The 22,424-nt window shown below is 41.8% G+C and overlaps 2 protein-coding genes across 6 annotated transcripts; one reads left to right on the forward strand and one right to left on the reverse strand.

Moving 5' to 3' along the window:
* The first annotated feature begins 1,696 nt into the window (after nucleotides 1-1,696).
* On the forward strand, nucleotides 1,697-9,690 carry LOC124073237 (protein Tob2). 3 transcript variants are annotated; one of them, XM_046415333.1, is made up of 3 exons: nucleotides 1,697-1,950; nucleotides 4,599-4,672; nucleotides 4,766-9,690. In XM_046415333.1, exon 3 carries the CDS (start codon nucleotides 4,815-4,817, stop codon nucleotides 6,024-6,026), a length of 1,212 nt encoding a protein of 403 aa, XP_046271289.1. In that variant the 5' UTR covers nucleotides 1,697-1,950; nucleotides 4,599-4,672; nucleotides 4,766-4,814; the 3' UTR covers nucleotides 6,027-9,690. The 3 variants fall into 3 exon arrangements, with proteins under 3 accessions (XP_046271289.1, XP_046271291.1, XP_046271290.1); XM_046415335.1 differs by having other exon boundaries at nucleotides 1,697-1,946; XM_046415334.1 differs by having other exon boundaries at nucleotides 4,599-9,690.
* A 1,191-nt stretch (nucleotides 9,691-10,881) lies between these two features.
* On the reverse strand, nucleotides 10,882-22,210 carry tefb (TEF transcription factor, PAR bZIP family member b). 3 transcript variants are annotated; one of them, XR_006845662.1, is made up of 5 exons: nucleotides 17,511-17,955; nucleotides 16,242-16,814; nucleotides 15,523-15,740; nucleotides 13,965-14,518; nucleotides 10,882-13,764 (listed from the first exon to the last, which is right to left on the reverse strand). XR_006845662.1 is itself a non-coding variant. In XM_046415337.1 (4 exons), the coding sequence occupies exons 1-4, from the start codon at nucleotides 22,044-22,046 to the stop codon at nucleotides 14,303-14,305; spliced, it is 1,110 nt and encodes a 369-aa protein (XP_046271293.1). In that variant the 5' UTR covers nucleotides 22,047-22,210; the 3' UTR covers nucleotides 10,882-14,302. The 3 variants fall into 3 exon arrangements, 2 of the variants coding, with proteins under 2 accessions (XP_046271293.1, XP_046271292.1); XM_046415337.1 differs by lacking the exon at nucleotides 17,511-17,955 and adding an exon at nucleotides 21,944-22,210 and having other exon boundaries at nucleotides 10,882-14,518; XM_046415336.1 differs by having other exon boundaries at nucleotides 10,882-14,518.
* Nucleotides 22,211-22,424: the final 214 nt, after the last annotated feature.

The raw sequence follows: 22,424 nt of genomic DNA on the forward strand, positions 1-22,424 counted from the left end.
ATATAAATTAAATAAATACAATTCGCCGTTATTATTATTATTGTTGTTGTTGTTGTTAATATTATAGCGTTAGTATTAGCCGGGTACCTAAAAATGTTGTTGAAAGCAGTTATATTCCCTCCTTTCCTACAGTCCTTCCCTGAACTTTCTATTGACATCTTTGAAAGTTACGTTTCTACATTTCTTTTGCTTGTCCTATAACTTAACATCCAGTTACTGTTTGGTATCACCTCACAGAATATGATGCATTGTGAGATCATATTATGCAACATTATAGAAAATTGTTAGCTACAGACAAAACAGAGAGGGCGTAAATCTCCGCTTCCACCAGCTCCACTTCCACCAGATAACACACTAAAACGTTGTTTACCCAATGACACATCAGTAATGATAATCCAATAACATAATAATCAGTTATTCTGCATAAGGTGTGTTTTAAATCTGGATACTTGAAGTAGACCTACAATTTAATGCTATTTTTTTTTTTTTTTTACTGCAACTTAAGTAAACATTCTCAATTCTTCTACCACTGGAATTATGTTATACACATACTAGGCCTACATCATGTAGCCCACAATATGATATGCAATAAATGAGCATTATTTTATTATTTGTTTTTATATTAAACACTATTCATAGAAGAACAGAACATAGAGGATATTACTGAAGTAAACAAATGTAAAAATGTTTTGGGCCTTTTTTACAGGCTAAATTTGCATGCGCTGTTCCCTGGTTGTGTCATTTTTAACATAAGCTTGTTCTGGAATTATTCTGTACCTGGAATACATCACACAATACTTAAAACAATACAAAAATATACGTTGTCCTAGAAAATGAAATTATGACGATGTCTAACTTCGGTGTCAATAACCTATAGTATATGCTCTAAATCAATATAAATTTGACACCTTTTGTTGTGCAAAATGTGGCTACCCAATTTGCTGATGTAAATGAAGATTTAGGGATACATGCATTTTAATTCAAGTATTTAATTCAAAGAATTGAATTCACTTCTTCATATGGTGAATATGAGTTCCATAATCACAACTCATAAGACAGTACTATAGATGCCCACAGTGCAGAAAAGTGTATAGCTGTGTGGATGCCGAACAACAAAAATATGAACCATGTCTTAGCATTTAATGCTCTCGTTACCCCGCATCATTTAGTGTTAAGAACATCATTTCCCACAAGCGCTTGGTAAAAGTCAGGTTGCTTTAGCTGCTGAACGGGCGCTGCAGCCCAATAATCAGTGAATCCTCCCCCATTTCAGCCAATGGAGACTCTGTTGCTATCACCACTTATATTTTTAGCATATTGCTCAGCACTGTACAGAACTACAAATGTCCCTCCGCCAATTAAACTAGAGCCCACCAGGCAAACCTGGATTTCACATAATTGGAAAAGTCATTTCCCCACTAATTTTTGTCGACGTCGCTACTTTTCGATGAAGATGATGTATCGACATCTTGTATAGAGCGTGAGGAGTGACATGTCTTTTTTGCTTCTTGTGTCTGTGTCAATATGTGGGTTGATATTGAAATTGATATTGTGTATGGAGGTGACATTAATTATTTGCTGACAGTAAAACTGATGCATAAAGATCATTATATGGAAAACACCATGGTAAATCAACAGCTTCTAAAAAGTAGTTCCTGTCGTCACGGGCGTGTGGGCGAGTCACACTGTATAAATACGCCGGGTTGTCAAACAGTAAAGTTTCCCTGGACCCTCAGTGCGAAGTGTCGGCTGAAGACAAACTGGGGAAGCGGTTGGTTGGTCGTTTTGAATTGGGGCAGCAGTTGATAAAACAGCTGTACTACGGTGAAAAATATTGGTCAACATCTGCACGAACGACTCGACAGTTCCGCCTTGAAATCCGAGATAATACAAGGGAATTAAAGCAGAAACGCCGGAGTATAAGTCAAGCTAGGGCATCAGTAACGGTAGGTGAGTAATTAAATGCCAGCCGGTGCATGAAATAGGCTAATTCGATTCATATATCATTATAGGCGTGTTCATTGACAACGGCATGTTGCTGTGTGTTGGTGTTTGTCTTTCTAGAAGCTTTGTCCATCCACCAAAATGCGCTGACTACAATGAATGGCTGTACTGGTTCAGCCAATGAATAAAGACTCAGCGTTTGTTTTTGTCAAGGCACGGTATATGTTAGCTAAAGTGGCCTTCTTAGAGTCTGTACGGCTGTCACGTTTATTTTCTTTTTTTTTCTTGTTTGTTTGTTTGTTTTTTGAAGGGGATGTTTGTGCAGCCGAGGCACTCTCGTTTTCACTGCTCAGTACACACACTCGGTCGATTTACAGCCTTAGTTTTATAATTTAATTAACAGTGACAATTTGGCAAAGATGGATTCTTGACTTAACATGTCAGCTAAAACCGTGTCCTTTCTGCTCCAGTGCCTTTTGACTGACATATGGCCGTTATCTCCAGGTAGATGCTGCTCCCTTATTATCAGAGCTTGTCATCACACAGGCAAACCTACATGATATTTCTCCAGTCTCACGCAGTTCTTGCATATTTGCCTCCATTATTTGGTATCTTGTAGATGTGCAACGCATTCCCAATTCAAACATCGTCTGCAGATGTAAATCTGTTCAAAGTCCGGTTTCAAGAAAACTGAATTCAACAAGACAAAAGGGAGAAATCATAATAATCTTCATTTCCTATTGAGGTTTTATGTGTGGTGACCACTTCAGTTCAGGCAGACCTCTATATATGTTGCTCTTAACTCTCAAGTATATTATTTATAAGGGGTTTTTGCTTTCATCTGTTGTATTTTTTTGTAAGATCACTGTAGATCATTAATAGATGAAAGCTGACATGGAGAGGATGCTTCGAAGTGCTCAGTGTCACACATTAGCACAACTGATAATGAATCCTTGTAAACAAAAATAACACTAGAGATTCTGCTATTGATCTGACTTGCAACAACAGGCCTGGAAAAATGAATCCAGCTCTTTAAAGATGATTAATAAATCTGCAGATTAAGGATGCTAGTTTATAATTTAGACTACGCATAGCTCTCATAAAAGAACAAATCTGAATATGTTAAGTGAACTATTCCTCTAATGTAATTGTGTGTCATTGAATCTTGCATCTTACTGTTGTCTTTTCATAAGGAGAGCTACAAAGATGCTATAGGTAACTGTGTGCACTAAAGGTTTTTAGTTGTGATGGCTGTTGCAGCTGATGGCTTGGTGGACTCTCCTGCGCTCAGAGATCCTTTTCTACAGTCACTTTAAATTGTTTTCCACTCAGGTTGGAGAGAAATTTGCACCATAGATAATGCAGAATGAGGCCTTATTTATAGCCCATTCAAACCGACCCCCATCTTATCCTTCAATGTCACCTTTTCCATGCAATAGGGGAAATGCAAATCTCGTCTTGAACTGTCACTCCGGCAGCCCTTCATCCAGCCTGTGCAGCTTTATCTGTAATAACATTAGAATTGTCTTTAATCGTAGGCGTCTTTCTAATCTTAGCTGCCGAATCCCCATCTGGCAGGGAAGTGAATGTGAGTGAATTGTTTTTGTGTGTGCTGGGAGAGAGGAGGAGTGGGGGTGATCACACGCATTGCATGGTGGGAAATGGTGTTCTGTGAAGTGGACTAGCTGTCCTGCCATTTTGCTCTTCTTTCTTTGTGATTCTTTTGGTGTTTTGTTTTGTTTTTTTTTATCTTTTTGCATGTCTTTATCTTTTGACTCTGCCTGGTGATGAATGGACTGTGTAAAAGCATTAAGCAGGAGGCACTCCATGGAATCAGATTCAGATTATAAAGGATTTGTGCAGCCCACAGTACAGCATCTGCCACATCTATCACTACATCATGCAGTTGATGAAAACCAAAGTATCACACACATAATTGCTGTGTGTTACTTAATATGAATAGAGGTTGTGGTATTAAGTTGTTCACCTCTTACATATATGTTTATATATTTAGCATCTTTATATATATACGTGTGTGAAATGACAATAAAGCTCCTTGAATCCTTGAATACAGTACATAAATTCAGTTAAACTGCGATATGTTCCCTTCACCTCTCCGAGGTTTTCTTCATCCAGCTAACAATTATACTGTATATTTGCTGTTGCTGTATTAATTAAAACTATGTCTTGTGGTTTTATGGTATTTTAATGGCTCACAACAAATTGGACAAGTGTCAAGTTTCTTATTTGAATCATTGTGTCCCCTCACGGGTCAGAAAATAATTGTCTCAATTTATATCGCATTAAGCAGCAACACGTCCACTGGCTTTCAGATGTGTTGATTTTTTTTTTTCTTTTTTCATAAAGCCCCAGTCTATGCCGAGGCCAAATTGTACCTCTCAAATATTATATAAATCAGTTAAGTGTTCACTTCAGTGCTGCGTTTACTAAACCTTTGCACTGGGATCTTGCATAATTTTTTGAGTTTATTATGACCAAAAGTGCCTCAATTTGTGTGTGTGTGTGTGTGTGTGTGTGTGTGAAAGAGAGAGAGAGAGAGAGAGTATGTATGAGTGAGTTTTAAAATTTTCTCAAATCCTCCTCTGGTTCTTGCTAAGTAAAATGACAATTTTGTTCTGCTTTCTACTTCGCAGTTGGGACCTGAAATCATTGTTACATATTTGTGACAACAAAAACCAGTCTGCAACCTGCTGCCCCTGCCTTCAAGGTGCCTTTACCATGGTGACACTAAAAGAATCATACACTTTACAATAAGCCAGAGGAAGAGCTTTTTGTTACAGTTGCATTGCCTCACTTTCAGCATCATCTTGATCACTTCACTTCCACGACGGCGGTAATCTGGTCCAGCCATGCATCTAGAAGTAAAGGTCGCCCTCAACTTCATCATGTCCTACCTGTACAACAAGCTGCCTCGGCGTCGAGCTGACCTGTTTGGTGAGGAGCTGGAGAGGATACTGGTGTCTCGTTTTGAGGGTCACTGGTACCCTGAAGCCCCTCTCAGGGGTTCTGCGTTTCGCTGTATTCATCTGGGAGCACCGAGAGACCCCGTAGTGGAGTTGGCCGCCAAGAGAAGCGGACTGGACACAGAGGAAGTGCGTGCAAATGTTCCTGCCGAACTCAGTGTATGGATTGACCCTTACGAGGTGTCCTACCAGATTGGAGAGAAGGGGGCTGTGAAGGTTCTCTACCTGGAGGACCCTCCAGGCCTTGGTTCTGAGAGCGACAGGCCAGAGGGGGTGATCAGAGAGGGTAAAGGAGATCCAGAAGCAGAGGAGGCCAAGAGTGTGGGATTCAACCCAGATGCTCAGGTGTTCGTGCCCATTGGAAGCCAGGCTTCTCCTGCCCTCATGCCATCACTCTCTAGCTCTCCCACGCCTCTGTCTGCCCAGCCCTGCCCTGGGCTCTTCAGTTACCCCAGCTCCAGTACACCTACCGACCCTGCTGCCCATTCCTCCAACACCTCTACTCCTTCTCCTCCCAGCGGTGGGTTGCCCTACCTCTCCACTCAGCAGCCACCCTCCACTCTTCCCACTGCCCGCCCTCAGCCCATCACTTTCACCACCGCTAGCTTCGCCGCCACCAAATTTGGCTCGACCAAGATGAAGAAGTGCAGTGGATCTGGGTCGGCAGCTAGCTCTGCAGTCGTCATACCGCCTGTCCAGAGGATGCTCTCCCGCTCTCCGACCACCATCTCGGGGCCAGAGCTACTCAAGCACAAGCCCCTGTCCCTCTCCTTGCACTCCCTCGGAGGTCCCATCGCCAGCCAGCTCTCGCCCAACGCCAAAGAGTTTGTCTACCCAGGATCCCCAGGTCCTCTTTACTTCGATGCTGACACCCAGCCGATGCAGCCTCATGCCAGCCCATTCCAACCATCCCACACCGTTAACACCCATCCATCCTTTGACCCCTTCTCCAGCCCTCCTCCTACTCAGAGTGTGGGCATCATTGGCAGCAGTGGAGGAATCCCCTACATGGAGAAGCCGCCGTTTGTCGAGGGTTTAGGAAGTTACAACCTGCAATATCCTAGCCAGTCCTTCCAGCCTGTTGTGCTGGCCAACTAAGCCTTCATTTGTACCGTTAAGAATTGTTGTAGGAGAAGGTGGGTGTGGAACAATGATATTTTCAGTTTTTGTAACAAATAAAAACTAATCCAAGCTAAGAATTTGCTTCACTACAACGATTTAAAATACTACATTCACTGAATAGTTTGAGTGTTTTGTTTTGTTCTTCCATAACCCCCAATCCCACCCTGCCCTTTTGCCTTTTGGTGTTACTCCTCATGTTTTGTGTGTTGGCTTTGATGACAGGAGTGGATCCTCTTTACCTTGAGTCGTTGCCAATCTGCATTTATTATTTTGCATTGAATGTTAATGGGCCTTTTTTTTCTTGACTTCTTGTAGTTTAATGGACCCGGCTCTAGTATAGCTCCATTTTGCACTGCGCTGTCATGCTGTGAAAAGGGACGTTGCCAAGTCCTGCAGAGAATGATGGCTGTGGAAAGCTCAGCACTTTGCTCTGCAATCTGCTCTGCCCTACTTGCCACAAATACAGAGAGAGGGGCTCTGCTGTGTGTGTGTGTGTGTGTGTGTGTGTAGTCATGTTTTGTTTTGTTGTGGCACAGCGTGATCAAGAGATTCGATGTTTGTGCGGCGGGCCTGTTACCTTTGAAACGCACTCGTGCACAGGCACAATTTAACTCTGTTGTTGTCACCAGGTGTATACTGGAAGCAGTTTATCGTCAGCAGGAATGTACATGACATGGCTTTAAATGAAATGAGAGCAGTGGAGGGAGCAGAAAGGGATCATTGGGGTGTTAAGGCAGCGATGTAGTAGAATGTATTGTGCCTGTCAGGGGAAACTACAGTTGGAAGGTCAGGAAAACCTTGGCAAATGTGAAAAGCAAGTACTTTTTTTTTTTTTTTTCTTTTTTTTTTTAAGGACTATAACCCTGTGCTGATTCCCACAAGGATATAAGCTGATGGTTTCATACATATGTATGCAGAAATATGTGCACATGCACACGATTCCTTTCAGCAGCTTGTGTGAAGGTGAACAGGCGGATATGGAGGTGGGGGGAGGGGATGCTGCAGTTAAGCAGTAGGGATTGTGATAAATGGCTTAGCATGACTTTGACTATGAAGGAGAGGTTTTCCGTCTGCCTGGAGAGGAGAGAAGGCAATGGGAGAGATGAGAAGACAGAAGAAGCGGAGAGGGGAAAGTGAGAGAACAAATCGGAGGGTTCTGTTTCCTCGGTGGCGTGCAGGCTGTATGGGCTTAGAGGGTGACACTTGAAAACCAGAGCACGTTTCTGGTGAGCTTAAATGGACCTGAAGCCAAACGCTTACACCATTCTCTCCCTCCTCTTGAAATTCTTCCGTGATCTTTTCCTCTGGCTATTGATCTAAAAACCAGAATATACACCCAGCTCAGGTTGCTCTGTCTCTTTTCCCAGTTGCCGCTGTGTGGATAAAGATACGATGATGAATGTTCTTTATTGGTGTTTGGCTTTTGTTTCTTTATTTGATGGCCTGTCAGATCTCTGGAAGTCTGCCGCTTATAACTTGTTTACCAGCCGGGTCCATGTGATTGTTGGTTAGTCACTGCAGGGAAGGGTAACCCCCAGATGTCCATTTGAGCTGTCCAGCACTTTATTACTGGGCTCCTGATGCCGTGTGTCGCCCACAGACGTGAGCGCTAAACCATTCCTTTGCCCTCTGTTTGGTAATGGCACATTTTATTCAGCTGTCATGAAATGCTTTAGAGATTCAAGCAGGAGCTTCATTTGTATTCAGACACATTAAACTGGTGAGGAGACGATGTCTGTCTGTCTGTCTTGTCCATTTATTTGAATGTTTTCTAAACTTGTACCCTTAAATGTTTTTGTATAAGCAGAAACAAGGACCCTTGACTTGTGCTCACGCTGGTTTTGCAATGTGACAGCTTGTCATATGCATGCAGGTTTTCTGTCCTTTATTTGTTTTCTTTTCATGGGAACGGGTGGGGAGGTACACATCTCTGAAAATGTTCTAATCGTGAGGGAAAAGATGCATTTATAGTTCTTGTTTTCTAATTTATTTCCAATATTTCTATATTTTTGTTTTTGCAAATGATCACTTACATTTGTATGAGTAAGACATGACAAGTCCAGGAATATGTATATAAAAAGTTCTTATGTTTAGATTCTTTGTTTAGTTTCTTACATGCTGAGGTTATTTTTTCAGAAAATAACGTGAATATATGCAAACTGAGACAAAAATAAAGATGTACAGAATAAAGTATTGAATGTGTATTGTACCTTGTACAGCATTTGTCTAATAAGACGGGTAAATGTATTCATTCTTCAAGTTGGATTTGGAGTTTAAGATGTGAATGTTTACAGTGGGTTTGTGTAAAGAAAAGATGGCTGATGACTTTCTCTGTGCTCCCAGGGCAGTCTGACAACTACTCCCATAGGCAGTGCATTTAAACCAAAAATCTCCACATTTCAGATTAATTTTTGAGTGCAATGACCATTTTCTCTCTTCATGTGAAGTCACTTAATGTTGTGTGGTCGCCAAGCTTAATTTTTTCCTGACAAAATGTCTGTCATTGCTTTTCCTCCTCTTTTTCTACGGAAGATGAATTCAGATTTCTATTAACAAAATATCTTTTAACCTTCCTCCCATCAGATTTAACTTTTTCTCAACTAATTTTTTTCCAGTGGGTTATCATCCCTCCATCAGCCTGACCCTTTGGTCCTTTGGTCCTGATAAATATAGCCATATGTCCCAGACTGTCTTTGCTTACACAGATGCTCACCCTTCTTCAGTGCAATGTAATGCCATAATTTAAATTACCCTGAAAGATTAAAGGGGTTACTACCTCTCTGCACCCTGGATAAACAAACAGACAAACAAAAAAAACAATATATCTCCTTGATAGGAAGACGGTGTTACGGCAGGTTTGGAATGATGAAGGAAATGAATGTGCTGTGAATGTTATTGATCTGTTGATAGTCAGCCCTGTTTGAGATGGCCTGCAGAAAATAAATTGGGGAAACTGCTCATTTTATTTAGTGGATCTTTGCTCACTTGCACGTTCAAAAGGTCCAAGTGACACCCCCCACCACCACACACATTTGTCATATTATTAAGCATTAGCGAGGTGTGTTGTTCCTCTGCATACAAATTGGACGGAGAGATCGGAGGGTGTGATCGATTGTCGTAAAGCTGGTTTCCCCCTCACATCTTTAAGAATGAACGCTGATTTGTGTTCACTTAAAGAACAGATTAGACGGTGTTTTAAACACGCCACACATCAGCTGTACACGCAGGCTATTCTGCAGTCAGGGCTGAGCATTAATGAAGAGGAAAAACAAGAATTTTGTATTCTAATGTCCTTTGCTTATATCAATGTGTGCGTTTTATTTTGCACTTTGGAATATTTCATTGTCATAAAAGAAGTTTATTTTCTATGTAAAATTTAACATTTAAGAGTAAAATAGATATAATTAAAAGTTCAGATGATGTATAAATATAGTGCTTTCTTTCCTGCCTGTATTTTATTATTTTTCCTATTTTGTATCTGATCTGTACACCCTGTAGATGTGTAATGAATCTTTCACTACTGAAATGCAATGACCTGTTTTCTGTGCTGCCCCTCAGGAATGGGGAGTTACTACTGCAGTTTCTTATTGTATCAGATTCTTTTTTAAGTTTGTAATAAAAGAGAACAGACTGGCAAAAATAAGCATGGAAAATAAGCTAATTGTGTCGTCCTCATTGTTTACGTGCATGGAGAGCCATGAAACATCCTACAAAAATTAATCAGACGTGTAGATAAATCCACTTTTCTCGCGCCGCTTGGTGTGTACGTGTCATATACGGTAAGTGCTGAACATACTGCAGATCAGAGATTAGAAAAATGAGATCCCCGAGTCCCTGTGAAAAGCCTCAGATTGAAATGGTGGGGCAATGTGTCCTCTTATTGCAGTAAACAAACTCAAGTGATGTTTGATCAATAATTCAAAGCATGGATGAAAACGGTGAAAAGACAGATTGTTCACCACCCACCTCAGCTGGAGCCACCCCAGCAGATATTACTTTGTGTTTCATCATCCACCATTCTGTCTGTCTGTCCTGTGCTCGATTGCAGCCAGCTGTAAGGCTGTCTCGCCCATGTGAACACGCTGGGCTGTGCTTTCCATAGTAACGTGTAGTGGTGTGATATTAACATGCATGGCTGGGCTTCTCCTTGGCTCTCCTCTACACTCTTCCACATCTCCATCGCCCACTCGCTGCATCCTATCTCCCTCCCTCCCTCCCTCGGCTCACGTCTTTAACTGCATCCCTGTTCTCCATCTTTCTCCATCCATCCCCTTGCCATCTTGTTTGCCCTGTCTCCACCCTCACTCCTCTGTTCTCATATTCTCCTTCACCCCCCCCCCCGCTCTACCCTCCTTCTCCCTCTTCAGCACCCCTCTCTCCTCCATCTTTCCTACCACCTGACTCCCCCCCCCCCCCCCGATTCCCAGAGCCCCTCCCTTGCATCCTCGCTTTCCTTTCTCCCACATACACACTCATCCCGCTGGTTTCTGAGGCTGCTGCTGCTGTTACGCAACACTGCTCCCCAGTGTGTCGATGTGATCATTACGCAACATCTCCTACTCCTCTGGAATACTGATGAGCGGTAGGAAGGAGGCAACAAAGGGACAGTGAATAACAACAAGATGTCTGCACTCGTGTGTGCTCATGGGCATCAAGGATGAGATCAAGGATGAGGAAGACGCTTATATTTGTCCACCAAACTGTGCTTCTTGTGTTATCTATTTCTTTTCTTTGTCTGTTAGCACCAGTGTACTCCCCCGCCCCCCCCCCCCTCCATCAGTGCTGCTGCAGCTGGTTGATGACTCAGGCAAGGTCAAACCACAGGCTGACATATGATTAAATCCCAATTTATTTCATATGCATGATACAAGATACAGTTAGGACAGGATACTGCAGTTGCATGTATCGTATACATGATTAGGACAATACAAAAACACCAAACATACGTTTATATAAAAAGAGAAAATAAAGCAAAACACCACAAAAAACAACAAAACTTTAAAAATATTTTAAGTATTTTTCCAGGAGTATTACAGCTACTATGGATAGTAAACAAGGACATAGTGTCATTGATGCAAAGCACCCAAAGCAAGTGACAACTGTTTCTAACAGCAGTGTAGGCCTCCAGATGTAGATGCTAATTTGCACCATCTACAGATAAAGAAAACAATAGCATGTTCACCTGTGTGCCACCTGCATGCAATGTTGACACTGCAGGATTTTTTTTTTTTTTTAAATACGTTTCATTTACGAAATACATTATTTTACATTTTGAACTTAAATCCTTAAACCTTAAAACTGTAAACCTGCATCAGATTTTATGAACATTTCTGTTGTTTAAATGAATCATTCTGGATTAGTCAGTTAATGCCTCCATGATCAATTTTCTGATAATTGTCTAAGATGTCTGAAAATGCTCCATTTTAAGCTCAAGTGAACCACGGAGGCCGTGGTTACTGACGGCCACTGTGAAGCAATCATGTTGAATTTTTGTTATTTTTTTAAGCAAACAGGAGAAATCAGTAGAACAACAAAAAAAACAACAGTTTTTTTGTATCTTTTTAAATTGCAGCAGCTATATTTATCTTTGTCCGTATGTGGCAACAGATGCGTCTACATCTGCAGATCTAAATCACAGCCAATATTATTTTCCTTTCCAAAAATGAGCTAGAGAGAGTAATTGCTACATACTGTATGCAGTACTAAAAACAATACTGATTCGTTGTCTTCTAAAAGGCTCTCTTGGCAAGTAGCCTACCTTTAGTCAAGTTTTAATTTAGTTACAAAATAACCAGAAATTTGCATTCATCAACTACATATATGTACAAACGGCATAATGCAGTCAATCTCAAGTTTGAATGTCAATGCAAAATAAAACACACTGCTAAGAAATGTGTGTTATACTATACTATCAGGAAATTTAAACACAGAGTCAATCAAGAAAACACAAAATCACTAACTGATCCAGTGTATCTAGATATAGATCAATCTTTAGTAAATAGAAAACAATCCACACAGTGATCAAAAGATGCTGTTTTCAGCTGATGTTCGCCTCAAGGTCAAGCACTGGCTGCACATGGATAGGTGGCGCTGTTAAGCAAATCATGAATACGACAAAGATGTTCTGCGTTTTCTCTTGACAGAACTGCACAATACACCATCAACCTACCCATCCAAAAACATATCTAGTTTTCAGTGATGGTTTACAGACATAAGTACACTTGGTGTGAAATATGAAAGAAAAAAAGACAAGTTTACTGGGTTTCATGCATTAGGATCCTCGACTACAGAGGATCTAAACTGGAAGCACAAATGACTTTGGGGCATTTAGTACATCATAGCATTTTTACATACAACATCATTACTGAAATCAAACAAGCATTACACATTATAGTGTTATTGCCACATTTCTTTTCTTCCCAAGATTACGGCGATAATGAGCTCAAACCGACCAATCACAGAATCTGCATCAGCCAGAGACACTTGAGACATAGAGTCCAATAACAGTCTATAATGTATTTACTAATTTAGACACAGACTCAGCCACTTTGGCAAAAACAGCTCAATTTATCAACTCGGACTTAAGGTTTTGCCAAGTGGAGCCAAGCTGCTTTTTATGTGCTCTCTGTTTCAACCAACACCGTTTTGTAGCCCTGCTGAACTGTTACCCATTGAAAATAAGAAGTGCTGGATGAGGTAAATAAGAGTGTGTCCTGTCCTCTGTGTTCAGACACATACTGTATGTATATAGAGAAAAACAAAATCCCATAAAACTATATAAATCTGTTTCTAAACAAAGCACAGTTTACCCATTGAATTCCCTGCACTGGTTTCATTAGAAGTATTGTTCCTCAAAGGAAATAGAATTATCTGACATGTTGTACATCACAATCAACAGATGCATTATTACCATCAGAATAAATACAGCACTCATTGACTATTTGGCAAATATAAGGAATAGTACTGGGTTAATAAAGACACAGTCAGATCCCTGTCTCAGGAAATACAGTCATTTATTTACAAGGTTTAGAAGCAGTCAACTGTGGCCCTGCCTAAATTCTGACCAAAAAAAAAGGCAATCCAGCCCACACTACACAACGATCAGGCAGGCAGTGGCTGTAGCGCCCTCTACCTGCAGTGTGCAGTAAAATAAACATCAGCTCATCAGACAAATACCTTCAACAATAGCCTGCAGAAAAAAACTATTTTTCTCTCTCTCTCTCCACATATAAAATCATCTTTTGTGGAAACCCAAAATCTGCTTTCTTTAACGAAATCTCATGTGGGCTCTGAGGTTAGTAGAAAAGGAAATTATGTAGCTTTAAAGTGTAGGCCATGCATGTTTCTTTTTCCTAACAAGCTACAGTGTCTCCCACTGTGTTTACCTACTGTGTTTTTTTTGCCTTTTTTTTTTTTTTTCAGAAAAAAGTGCAAAAATGGATTACACACTATTACACGCACATATCTCTGGTGCAGGGAGACTATATATAAACAGTTTAAAGAGAGTTTAGGTGTGCAGAGGCGTGCATGTAGCTTACAAGAAGGAAGAACTGTGACTAAAACTGCACCTCTAACAGACTCTAATCCTCTTCTCCTCGGCCAACCTGAGGTCTTCACTTCCTTCCTCCTCAGCCTGGAAGAAACAACTATGAGCGTCTCCTGCTCCTTGCATCATCTGTTCCTCTCCTTCCTCATCAACACCCTTCTTCTGAGACTTAGCCAGAATATTTTAAAGAAAGTACAAACACAGCAGACACTAACATAAGTACAACACAAGGAAATGTGAGGGACGGCAAGTGTGTACCATTCTAAATACACAACTTCTTACTCCTGCTTTGGTCCACTAAGAAGAAGTGCTGTGCAGTGATAAAAACTGATTCTCATAGTATTTAAAAGCCGGTGATTCTTTTGTACCTGTCTGTTCTTTCCGTATTTCCTGACTTTGTTGAAACCAGACAGAACATATTTTCCATGTGTGTTTGACCATGGGAGTATCCACAACTGTCCCCTTCCTCTCTCAGTGTAGGAGCCAGGCGCTCTCCACAGGCCTTCCTGTGACCACCGCTCCCATCATGCCTCACTGCCTGCCAGAGTGTATCCAAAACTCAAAGCTCGACACAGTAACTGGAGGTCAGTAAAGACAACAGTGCAAATTTAGATTCCCTTGGTGTTTGTGTTTGTGTTGAATTCTGCGGGGAAGGGAGTTCTGCTTTTTGTCTCACTGATACTTTGTTGGTTTTATTCTGAGGTCTTTACAGCGGGCCGTACTTTGCCTCGTATCGGGCCAGAATGTTCTTGCAGCGACCGCAGTCCTTCCGCAGCTCGGCCACTTGCTGCCGCAGCGCCGCATTTTCTCGCTCCAGGAAGGAGGCGCGCACGGTGATCTGGTTCTCCTTCAGCCGCCGTGCGTCACGAGAACGCTTTGCTGCCACATTGTTCTTCTTTCTCCTGGACCAGTATTTCTCATCCTGAGGGAGAGAAGGTGAAAGTGTAAAAAAAAAAAGAAAAAAAAAGAAATAGGGAAATGATGCAGAGTTGAACATAATCATAATCTCTGTTGCAGAAACACCCCCCACCCCCTCTTTTAGATTTTAGATATGTAATCCACAAGCCACCACAGATGCTTAATCTTTTCCAGGACTGACCAGAACACTGGCCGGTCTTAAAGTTGAGATTACAAATGCCTTTAAAGGGTTAACTCTTTACATAACATCCCTGTTCATAATGTGCACCTATTCAACAATACAGGGCAAAAAATTACATTTCAGTGTATTCTTAAGTAAAAATGTAAACATGTTGTCTTATCATATGATGCACACTTATGTAGGCTTGAGCCAACTAGTTTAAACCAATAATATCATACCATACCATAATATCTACCCTTCAAATTGTGTCAGCGCAGAGCTAAGCTTCACTGAGCAAAGTCTAAGGTGTTTACCGCTGGCTAGAATTTATTCACCTGGAGGAAAGTGGTATCTGTGACAGCGCTACAGTATGCGTAATACACTTTGCAGTGCACTGATTTAGCAACTAGGTGGAGCACACAATGGGTTTTGCTGGAAACTGCTATCCCGTCTGTGTACACCGTCACTATACATCAAAATCAAAATCCTCACGACGTCACGTCCCGCCTGTTTCGCTAAGAAATACGTCACCATACAGAAGCTAGTTATCCTCGTGATGCTTCTTCCATCAGGACTTTAAAGTCCAACTGCAATCGCATTCATCATTTTTGCATTCAAGAATAATGTCAATATCTTAAATGTACTGTTATCAGAAAAGGAATTTCTTTGGGGAAATATCAGACATGTTCTTTTATTCTCTCAGCAAGTCAGAGGGGCATCTATGACAAATAAAAATACAGCGTACAGCCACTAAACCGAAATAGTTATTAGTAATTTTAACAATCATCAGTTGTTGACAACAATTTTGTCAAACACATAACAAGGCACATGTGACTCAACTATCCTACCTTCTGCTCATCTGGAACAAACACCTTCTTGGCCTTCTTGATCATAGGCTGTGGTTTCAGCTCATCCTCAGAGAACTTGTGTTTGCGAGGGTTGAACAGCTCTCCCCCTGGCACACTGGACAGGACCAGGTCTGTAGGATCTGGCTGGAAATTCACATCTACCTCAATAGCATCTGGGTCGATGGGGGAGGGTGTGTTGCGTTCTGCAGGGTTACTATCTATGGGGAAGGAGACAAGGGGGGCAAACTGTAGTACAGGAGAGGCCAGTCCAACAAAATAAAACTAACCATTAGGTGCTTTAAGTGCAATAGAGCTTTAGTGCAATTTACTGTTTGATACAAAACTAATAGTGTGTTACTTTAGATGGCGTATCAATAAACAGATTGAGACATCATTTTGGGTACTTGGAGCTGTAGTTCGTATGTTATTCATCCTGCTTCCCCTCAGACTGACTTATAACACAATGAAAAACTCAGTTAGCCCTTTACTCAGATAATATAATGTGACCTTTACAGATAAAGTTAATGGCTGCATATTAGTGCTTCTATGTGTCCTGCGTATGCTTATGGAAAGAATAATAATAAAAACCAACATGAATCATCTGAAATATCCTGAATAAAGAGGAATTGTATATGCAAAAAACGAACGCTTCTACAGAGAATCTCATCGGCTATCCAAATAATTAACAAAAATCACTTCTATAAATCTACTTTTCACACCTGTTTTCTTCTCTTTCGCTTCCATTTTCTGTGTTGCCTCCTCAGACAAAGTGTCCTCTTCTTGTCCCTCTTCTTCCTCCTCCTCCTCTTCTTCTTCTTCTTCTTCTTCTTCTACTAGTTTAGCTGGTTGTAAAGTAGTGACTGTCACAGTTTCCTCTGGATCTGAGGTGACCGTGGTCGTGGCGGCCATAGAGGGGGAAGATGCTGAGGCAGAGACTGAGGCTGCAGCAGCAGCAGCAGCAGCGGGAGGTGGAGGAGCAGTTGTAGTAGTAGTAGTAGTAGCTGTAGCAGTAACCTTGGGGATGGCTTTGCCTTTGCCCACCGCTGAAGTGAGAGTCTTCTGCAGCTCCTCCTCCTCCAGGGTAACAGGAATCCCATTCTCCAGGAGGAATTCATCCAGGTCCATGTACTCCAAGTGGAAGGTCTCCCCGTCGTAGGGAATGGTCTTCTCCCAAATTGCTGGGGTCAAGGAGGCTGATACCCCTCCACCACCACTGCCTCCACCAGCACTGGCTGCCCCAGCCCCACTTCCCTCCACATCCTCAGAGGTGCAAAGCTTCTCCTTCTCTATTTCTGCATTAAAGACAGGAGTGAACAGTATTTTAATAAATGGCTGCAAGCTGTGAGTGAAATGTTTTCTTGTGCATACACGCGTGTCATTTCAGAGAATCTCAGATGTGTGCACACACATGAAAAGCCAAGTAGTAGATGGACAGAAGCAGGGTGGGTAGACATCCGACAAAAAAGGAAACAGAATGTCAGTGAGTTTGAAAGTGAGCAGATTAAATGAAATGTAGGACAGGCTTCAGGGAAACGAGAACGTAGAGGAGGAAATGCATGGAAACATTGGAGAGTGTGAGACCTGCTTGTTGCTCAAATTACAAAATCTAGGAACCAGATAACACTGGACCAATGTGTTTAATGAAAAGCCAAGGGGTGTCTTTGTCTTGGAGTGTATTTCCAGTCTGGGTGCGCTGCCTGCTCAGCAGCAGAGTGTACTTAGAACTTCTTGTTCTTTTTTGTTTCCTCACACCCTCGGATCAAACTATCACTGTGTGACATATGGCATGTCCTTCCTAATCCCGCGTCATTAACTCAACGGCCATAATGTTAGTTTAACTACAATTAACAGCCCTTGGCACTGCTTTGACGATTACTCACATCTAGTTGAATGTATACCCGTTGGATGCGTTCCAAAGCGTCGACAAACTTAGCTATTCCATAAGGAAGAAACAAACTGGAAAGCTCGTTTTCGCATTTTGATCTTACCGTCGTCGCCTTCCTCCAGGATGTTCGGAGGCGGAATGTCCATGATCTTCTTTAAAACGAAAGGGCAGGATTTCTGCGGAGCCGCCGTAACAGCGTTACGGCTGGGCTGTAACGTCACTGTCACCGCGGCTTTGCCAGGCATTGTTCCGTGCCAACCTCGGAGCAGAGCGGGACGATGTTTCTAAGCGATAGCGTTACCGAAAGCCGCCTCCTGCACCGGGAAACAACAGACTCAAACGGAACGCGGTTCGAAGCTGTTTCCACTACTGTTGCAGCTTTCAGGCCTGTTTTGTCAATATCAACGCGCTCGTACGCAAAAACAACACTACACAGACCCCTCGCTCCCTAAACCCACCGAGCACGCTTGTTGGATATTCATGAGTCGCATATCCCACCCACTCGTGGAATGGTATCAGCTGATTGGTTGTTAGTGCTGGCCGTATGGATGTTTAAAACAGTGTCTATGCATACAGAGCACACCACTGTACGCTGTTTTTTTCTGTTCAGTATTTTCACGGCTGCTCATTGGCTGCAAACTGTCCATAGGGACATCATCACATATAGTCCATACGAGCGGAACGTGAACCACGTTAAGAACATACAGCCTCGCGCAGTCAGCAGTATTAATCTCTTTTTAAATGTCACTGTTCACGCACAGACTGCAGTGAGTAGATATGGGCAGCATCGACCTGATGAATACTAAATCACATATTTTAACACTTTAATAATGACCACAAGCTGAAATTCAAGCGTGCATCCCAACAACGTCTCGATAGACGCAGCAAGTGCAATGCAATGTGCGCGAACAAAGGCTTTCAAACACTCGCATCCTTTCCTCAAGTCAAAACGATGCTCGTGGCCAAACACGTGCCCCCGCCCCAACCCTACTCACGTGAAAACACAATCTGTCGAGAGGCGTGGCTTCAGACATTCAGCACGTGGGGGCCAAGGCGAGCAGGGGCGTGCACGCGCCCATCACTCGAACAGCTGGCGGGGACCTGATGGTAACAGAGTACCCTACGCGTTGTTTACCAGGCTGACTGTTACCAGACTGTTCCAAATACTACTACTCGGTGTCTTCATAATAATTTGTCATAATATATCTATAATTTCTAATAAAACTCTGATGTTCTGACCACGTTAGTTCATAGCTGCACACCAAAATGTTAAACTAACCCCGCAAAATTCAACGTCAGTCTTTTCTTATGCATCTTTTTATGGCGCGCATATGAACTCATTATGGGAACACTTTTCATAAACAACGAATGAACCTCCCGCATCAAACGCTCGCAGCACCACAACAAAAGAGAAAATATCACGTTTCCGTGCACACGCTGCTATGCTGCACATGACGAGTGAGTGCGCGAGGCTCTCCTGTCTACAGCAGGATGCTTAAGTTCGGGAACACAATGTTCAAACCGCACCCCACCACACCTTCACCGCTAATCTGTTAATTTTTTCTGCATTAATTCACCACAGTAACCACACGGTAAACAAAGGGCACCGTGCCTGCTGTAACTGCCCCACCAGAGTGGAAGCCTTTTAAATTATTACTGCAGTACCTTGAATACAGAGAGGGAACTGAAGACAAGACTGGTGTGCTGTTTACGCCCTCGTTTTGCCTAAATGACAGATTCAATATGCAATGATAAGTCCTTGCAGTCTTTAAGCCGCTTTAGTCATAGCACTGATCACTTGTCAAACACTGCACTCATGACCACCATTAACCAAGCCAGTTCAATTATCCAGTGTACTTGAGTGAATCAAATAACATTTTTCTGTTGCGTGAAGTCTAAACTGGGTAACCACTCAAACTACACCTGTTGGTGCCTTCATATATTGAATTTCCCTCGGGATCAATAAAGTATCTATCTATCTATCTATACTGTAGTCTACAGCTGTGTCCCTATTCCACATTGTGTACTAACAGTGTACTAATTGTGTAATTAGTATGCAAGGACTCAATTAACTTTACAGTTTGGTACTAAGGAAACAATAAATTAGTTTCTTATGATATTATATTTTGCATTGCCGAAGTTTATTTTGTCACTGTTCATGTATAAACACAAAAACTCCCTTCTGACTTTGAGCTACTATGTGGTAGAACTGGTGTATAGTTTGAGACAGCCTCTTTGTCAAGATGATTAATATCAGAGTGTCATGTGGCAGGGGTAAGTGGGTCACCCTGGCTGTGTACATTTCTTCAAATCATGTGAGGCACTTCAGCTGTGCTTGTGCAAACACAAAACATCATTCCTATCAAAGCCTTGGCCTCAAGTCTGCTGTGTGTGCTGGGCAAAACATGCAAAACCTCCACTGGCCATGTCTTGGAAGGAAAAAATCTCACATTGATGAAAACATGGTATTTATTCTCGTGAAGGGGCCCAGACAGGAGGTGGCCTTGTTGTCCAACTTTTGTTTCAGAACAAAAGAGGGAATACAGAGAGGGAACAAGGTCTAAGCAGAACACCACTTTTAAAAGGAAATCCAATCCTTACTGTGCAGTGTCTCACAGTGTCTTATCCTGTGTTAGACACTGTAAGACATCATCACAGGAAGGAAAAAAAAATCTGATGATGAATCTGCTTGTGGAGCTTAAAATATTGATCCGATTGATTGATGGTAATGTTAAACTAAATAATAATGATGCTGAACAAAAAGGAGAGATTACTCCTTTTTTGGATGATATCATGTTGTTGAAGAATCTGACATAATGATGCTGCTTATAGACAGGAAATGCAGAAGGGAAAAGTGAGAAATAAGTATCAGGGTGTAGGGAATAAGCAATCAAAACTGACTGAAAGTAAAGGGCAGACAGTGAGGAGACCCATCAGGGTCATGTCACATTATTACCTAGTACAACAAACAAGACAATCACACTGCCAGTCCAGTGATGTGCACAAATGTGAATCCAAACAGTGTGTGGACTAGCGTGTGGATAGCATAACATGCTAAATTATAACATCAAAATGATACAAGGTCGTGCTTGAAATAAGCAGATCAACCGGATTTTGCTATATGCTGTATTATATTGTGAGATTTCCTGCAAAAACTCTGAACATCATGCACTTGGCATATTAATTAAATACTGTGTCAGCACATGTGACAAACGTGGCAGCAAATGTATCAGTGTTGGCAGTCGACTGTGATGAAATTCAATGAATTATGCCATTTGTTTATACTTTAGATGACAACATAATAATCATTTTGCATTTGTTCCACAAAGATAGGAATATTTCCAAAAACAAGATGTTATTTCATTCTTACTTGCTGAATCTAAAGCCCAGCATTGTCTATTAGGGTCAGGGCCCAGGTGTCCCCACTGTCTCTCCAACAATCCAAATCCTCAAAATATCCACCCTGCTGAAGGGCCCTGTTTCTACAGTCATGTCCAAACTGTTTATTTACCAGCAGTTAATAGGAAAATTTAGCTCATGACTGGAAATTTGAAGTTATCTATATAACATATATCTCCGTTCAGAGTTTAGTGATAAAATACATTGGCGGCATAGTAAAAGACATACAGTTTTTTTCCAGTGTTGCAGTGGGTCACTTTTGCCTTGGATATTAAAGTCTTGCACATGCAGTAAATCAAGAGTACTGCATAATGCACTACCAGTACTGTCCTGGAAAACTGAAGCAGCGCTGATCTGGTATGTGTACTACAGGTGAGCAAAAAAAGGAGGCAAAACAGTACCTGGAGAGAGAAAGAAATGGAAATCCCTGTGGTTTACCATGACATGTGATAAGTCACATAAGTAGCTCCATTACAGCTGGTGGGTGCTCACTCTATGCTCATGTTTTCCATTTATCTCTACAGTACAGTATTATATATAAAGACAAAAAATGCCAAATCATAATAATAAAAGAACGTAAGCAAGAAAGTGTGAACATTTTGAGTTATCAAAGCAGATAGACACATTTCCATACAGGCCAAGACCTACAACAGCAGGGATAACTTCACTAGGCAATCATCATCACCTTTCCTAAGGTAAACAGTTTTAACAGCCAAAAATATCAGGGGAATTAAAAGTAAAAGGACTCATTAGGCAGCACAACATCCGCTCTCAGAAGACCTTTTGATTTGATTCTGGTTCTGGTTTACTGGCGATGTTGTCGCTAGTTGAAGCTCATCTTCACAACTTTACTGACTGCTGGCTAGTTCAATCTAACTTAAAAAAAGTAAACTATGAGTGTCGTAAATGTAATTTTCGTTAGTAAACAACACAATTTCCAGTATAAGTAAAGTTGCTTGAAAGTACTTAGTAATATTGCAGCAGAGTATTAGTACCTTAAAATTTCTGTTACAATACCTCCACTACTACCGCGTGACTCACGTATCTGACTAATAAACAGCTCTATGTGACAACAAGTGCAACGATTTGTTTCAAAAGTTTAAATCCCGTTTGAAAAACATTAGAAAATATTCTTACCGGTGTCATCAAAGGCAGGGAAGGAGAAGGGATAGTCTGCCAAAGACTTGAGGAGATCAGGGACGTCGCTCCTGTCCTCACAGAAGGTAAGGTTAGCTGACATGATAAACAACCTGTGAAACTGCCTACTGAGTCCTGCTGATGAGAAAAACTCGAGCTATGACCGAGTGTGCCGTCAGCTCCCGACTTCAGTCACTTTTAAACAACTCTGAAGAAGCTCACATCACGGGGACGCCTGCATATGTCCTAATAACTTGTAATTATTATTAGAAAAAGAAGCCACGCCCCCTAGACTTTGTTGCGTCGAACACACAGGAGCAAGGGCCTGTCAGTCACACAACAGAGCCAATGACAAAGCAGGGGGCGGCCGCGAGTGAAGGTTAGCCACAACAACACTGCTCAGCCGTGCACATTTCTCTCCACGCACTGCTGCACGTGCGACCAGAGGAGGCTCGAGGACAGCTCCACCCCAAGCGCAACG

Source organism: Scatophagus argus, chromosome 16 (genome assembly GCF_020382885.2).
Source record: "Scatophagus argus isolate fScaArg1 chromosome 16, fScaArg1.pri, whole genome shotgun sequence".
NCBI lineage: Eukaryota > Metazoa > Chordata > Actinopteri > Scatophagidae > Scatophagus > Scatophagus argus.

Coding starts and splice junctions, on each gene's coding strand:
- tefb (XM_046415336.1), bottom strand. CDS start 17,652: ATGCCTGGCAAAGCCGCGGTGACAGTGACGTTACAGCCCAGCCGTAAC. Junction 15,741..16,241: donor AGCGAAAGAGAAGAAAACAG/GTGTGAAAAGTA, acceptor CCTTCCCCATAG/ATAGTAACCCTGCAGAACGC. Junction 14,519..15,522: donor TTGTTCCAGATGAGCAGAAG/GTAGGATAGTTG, acceptor TCTCTCCCTCAG/GATGAGAAATACTGGTCCAG.
- LOC124073237 (XM_046415334.1), top strand. CDS start 4,815: ATGCATCTAGAAGTAAAGGTCGCCCTCAACTTCATCATGTCCTACCTG.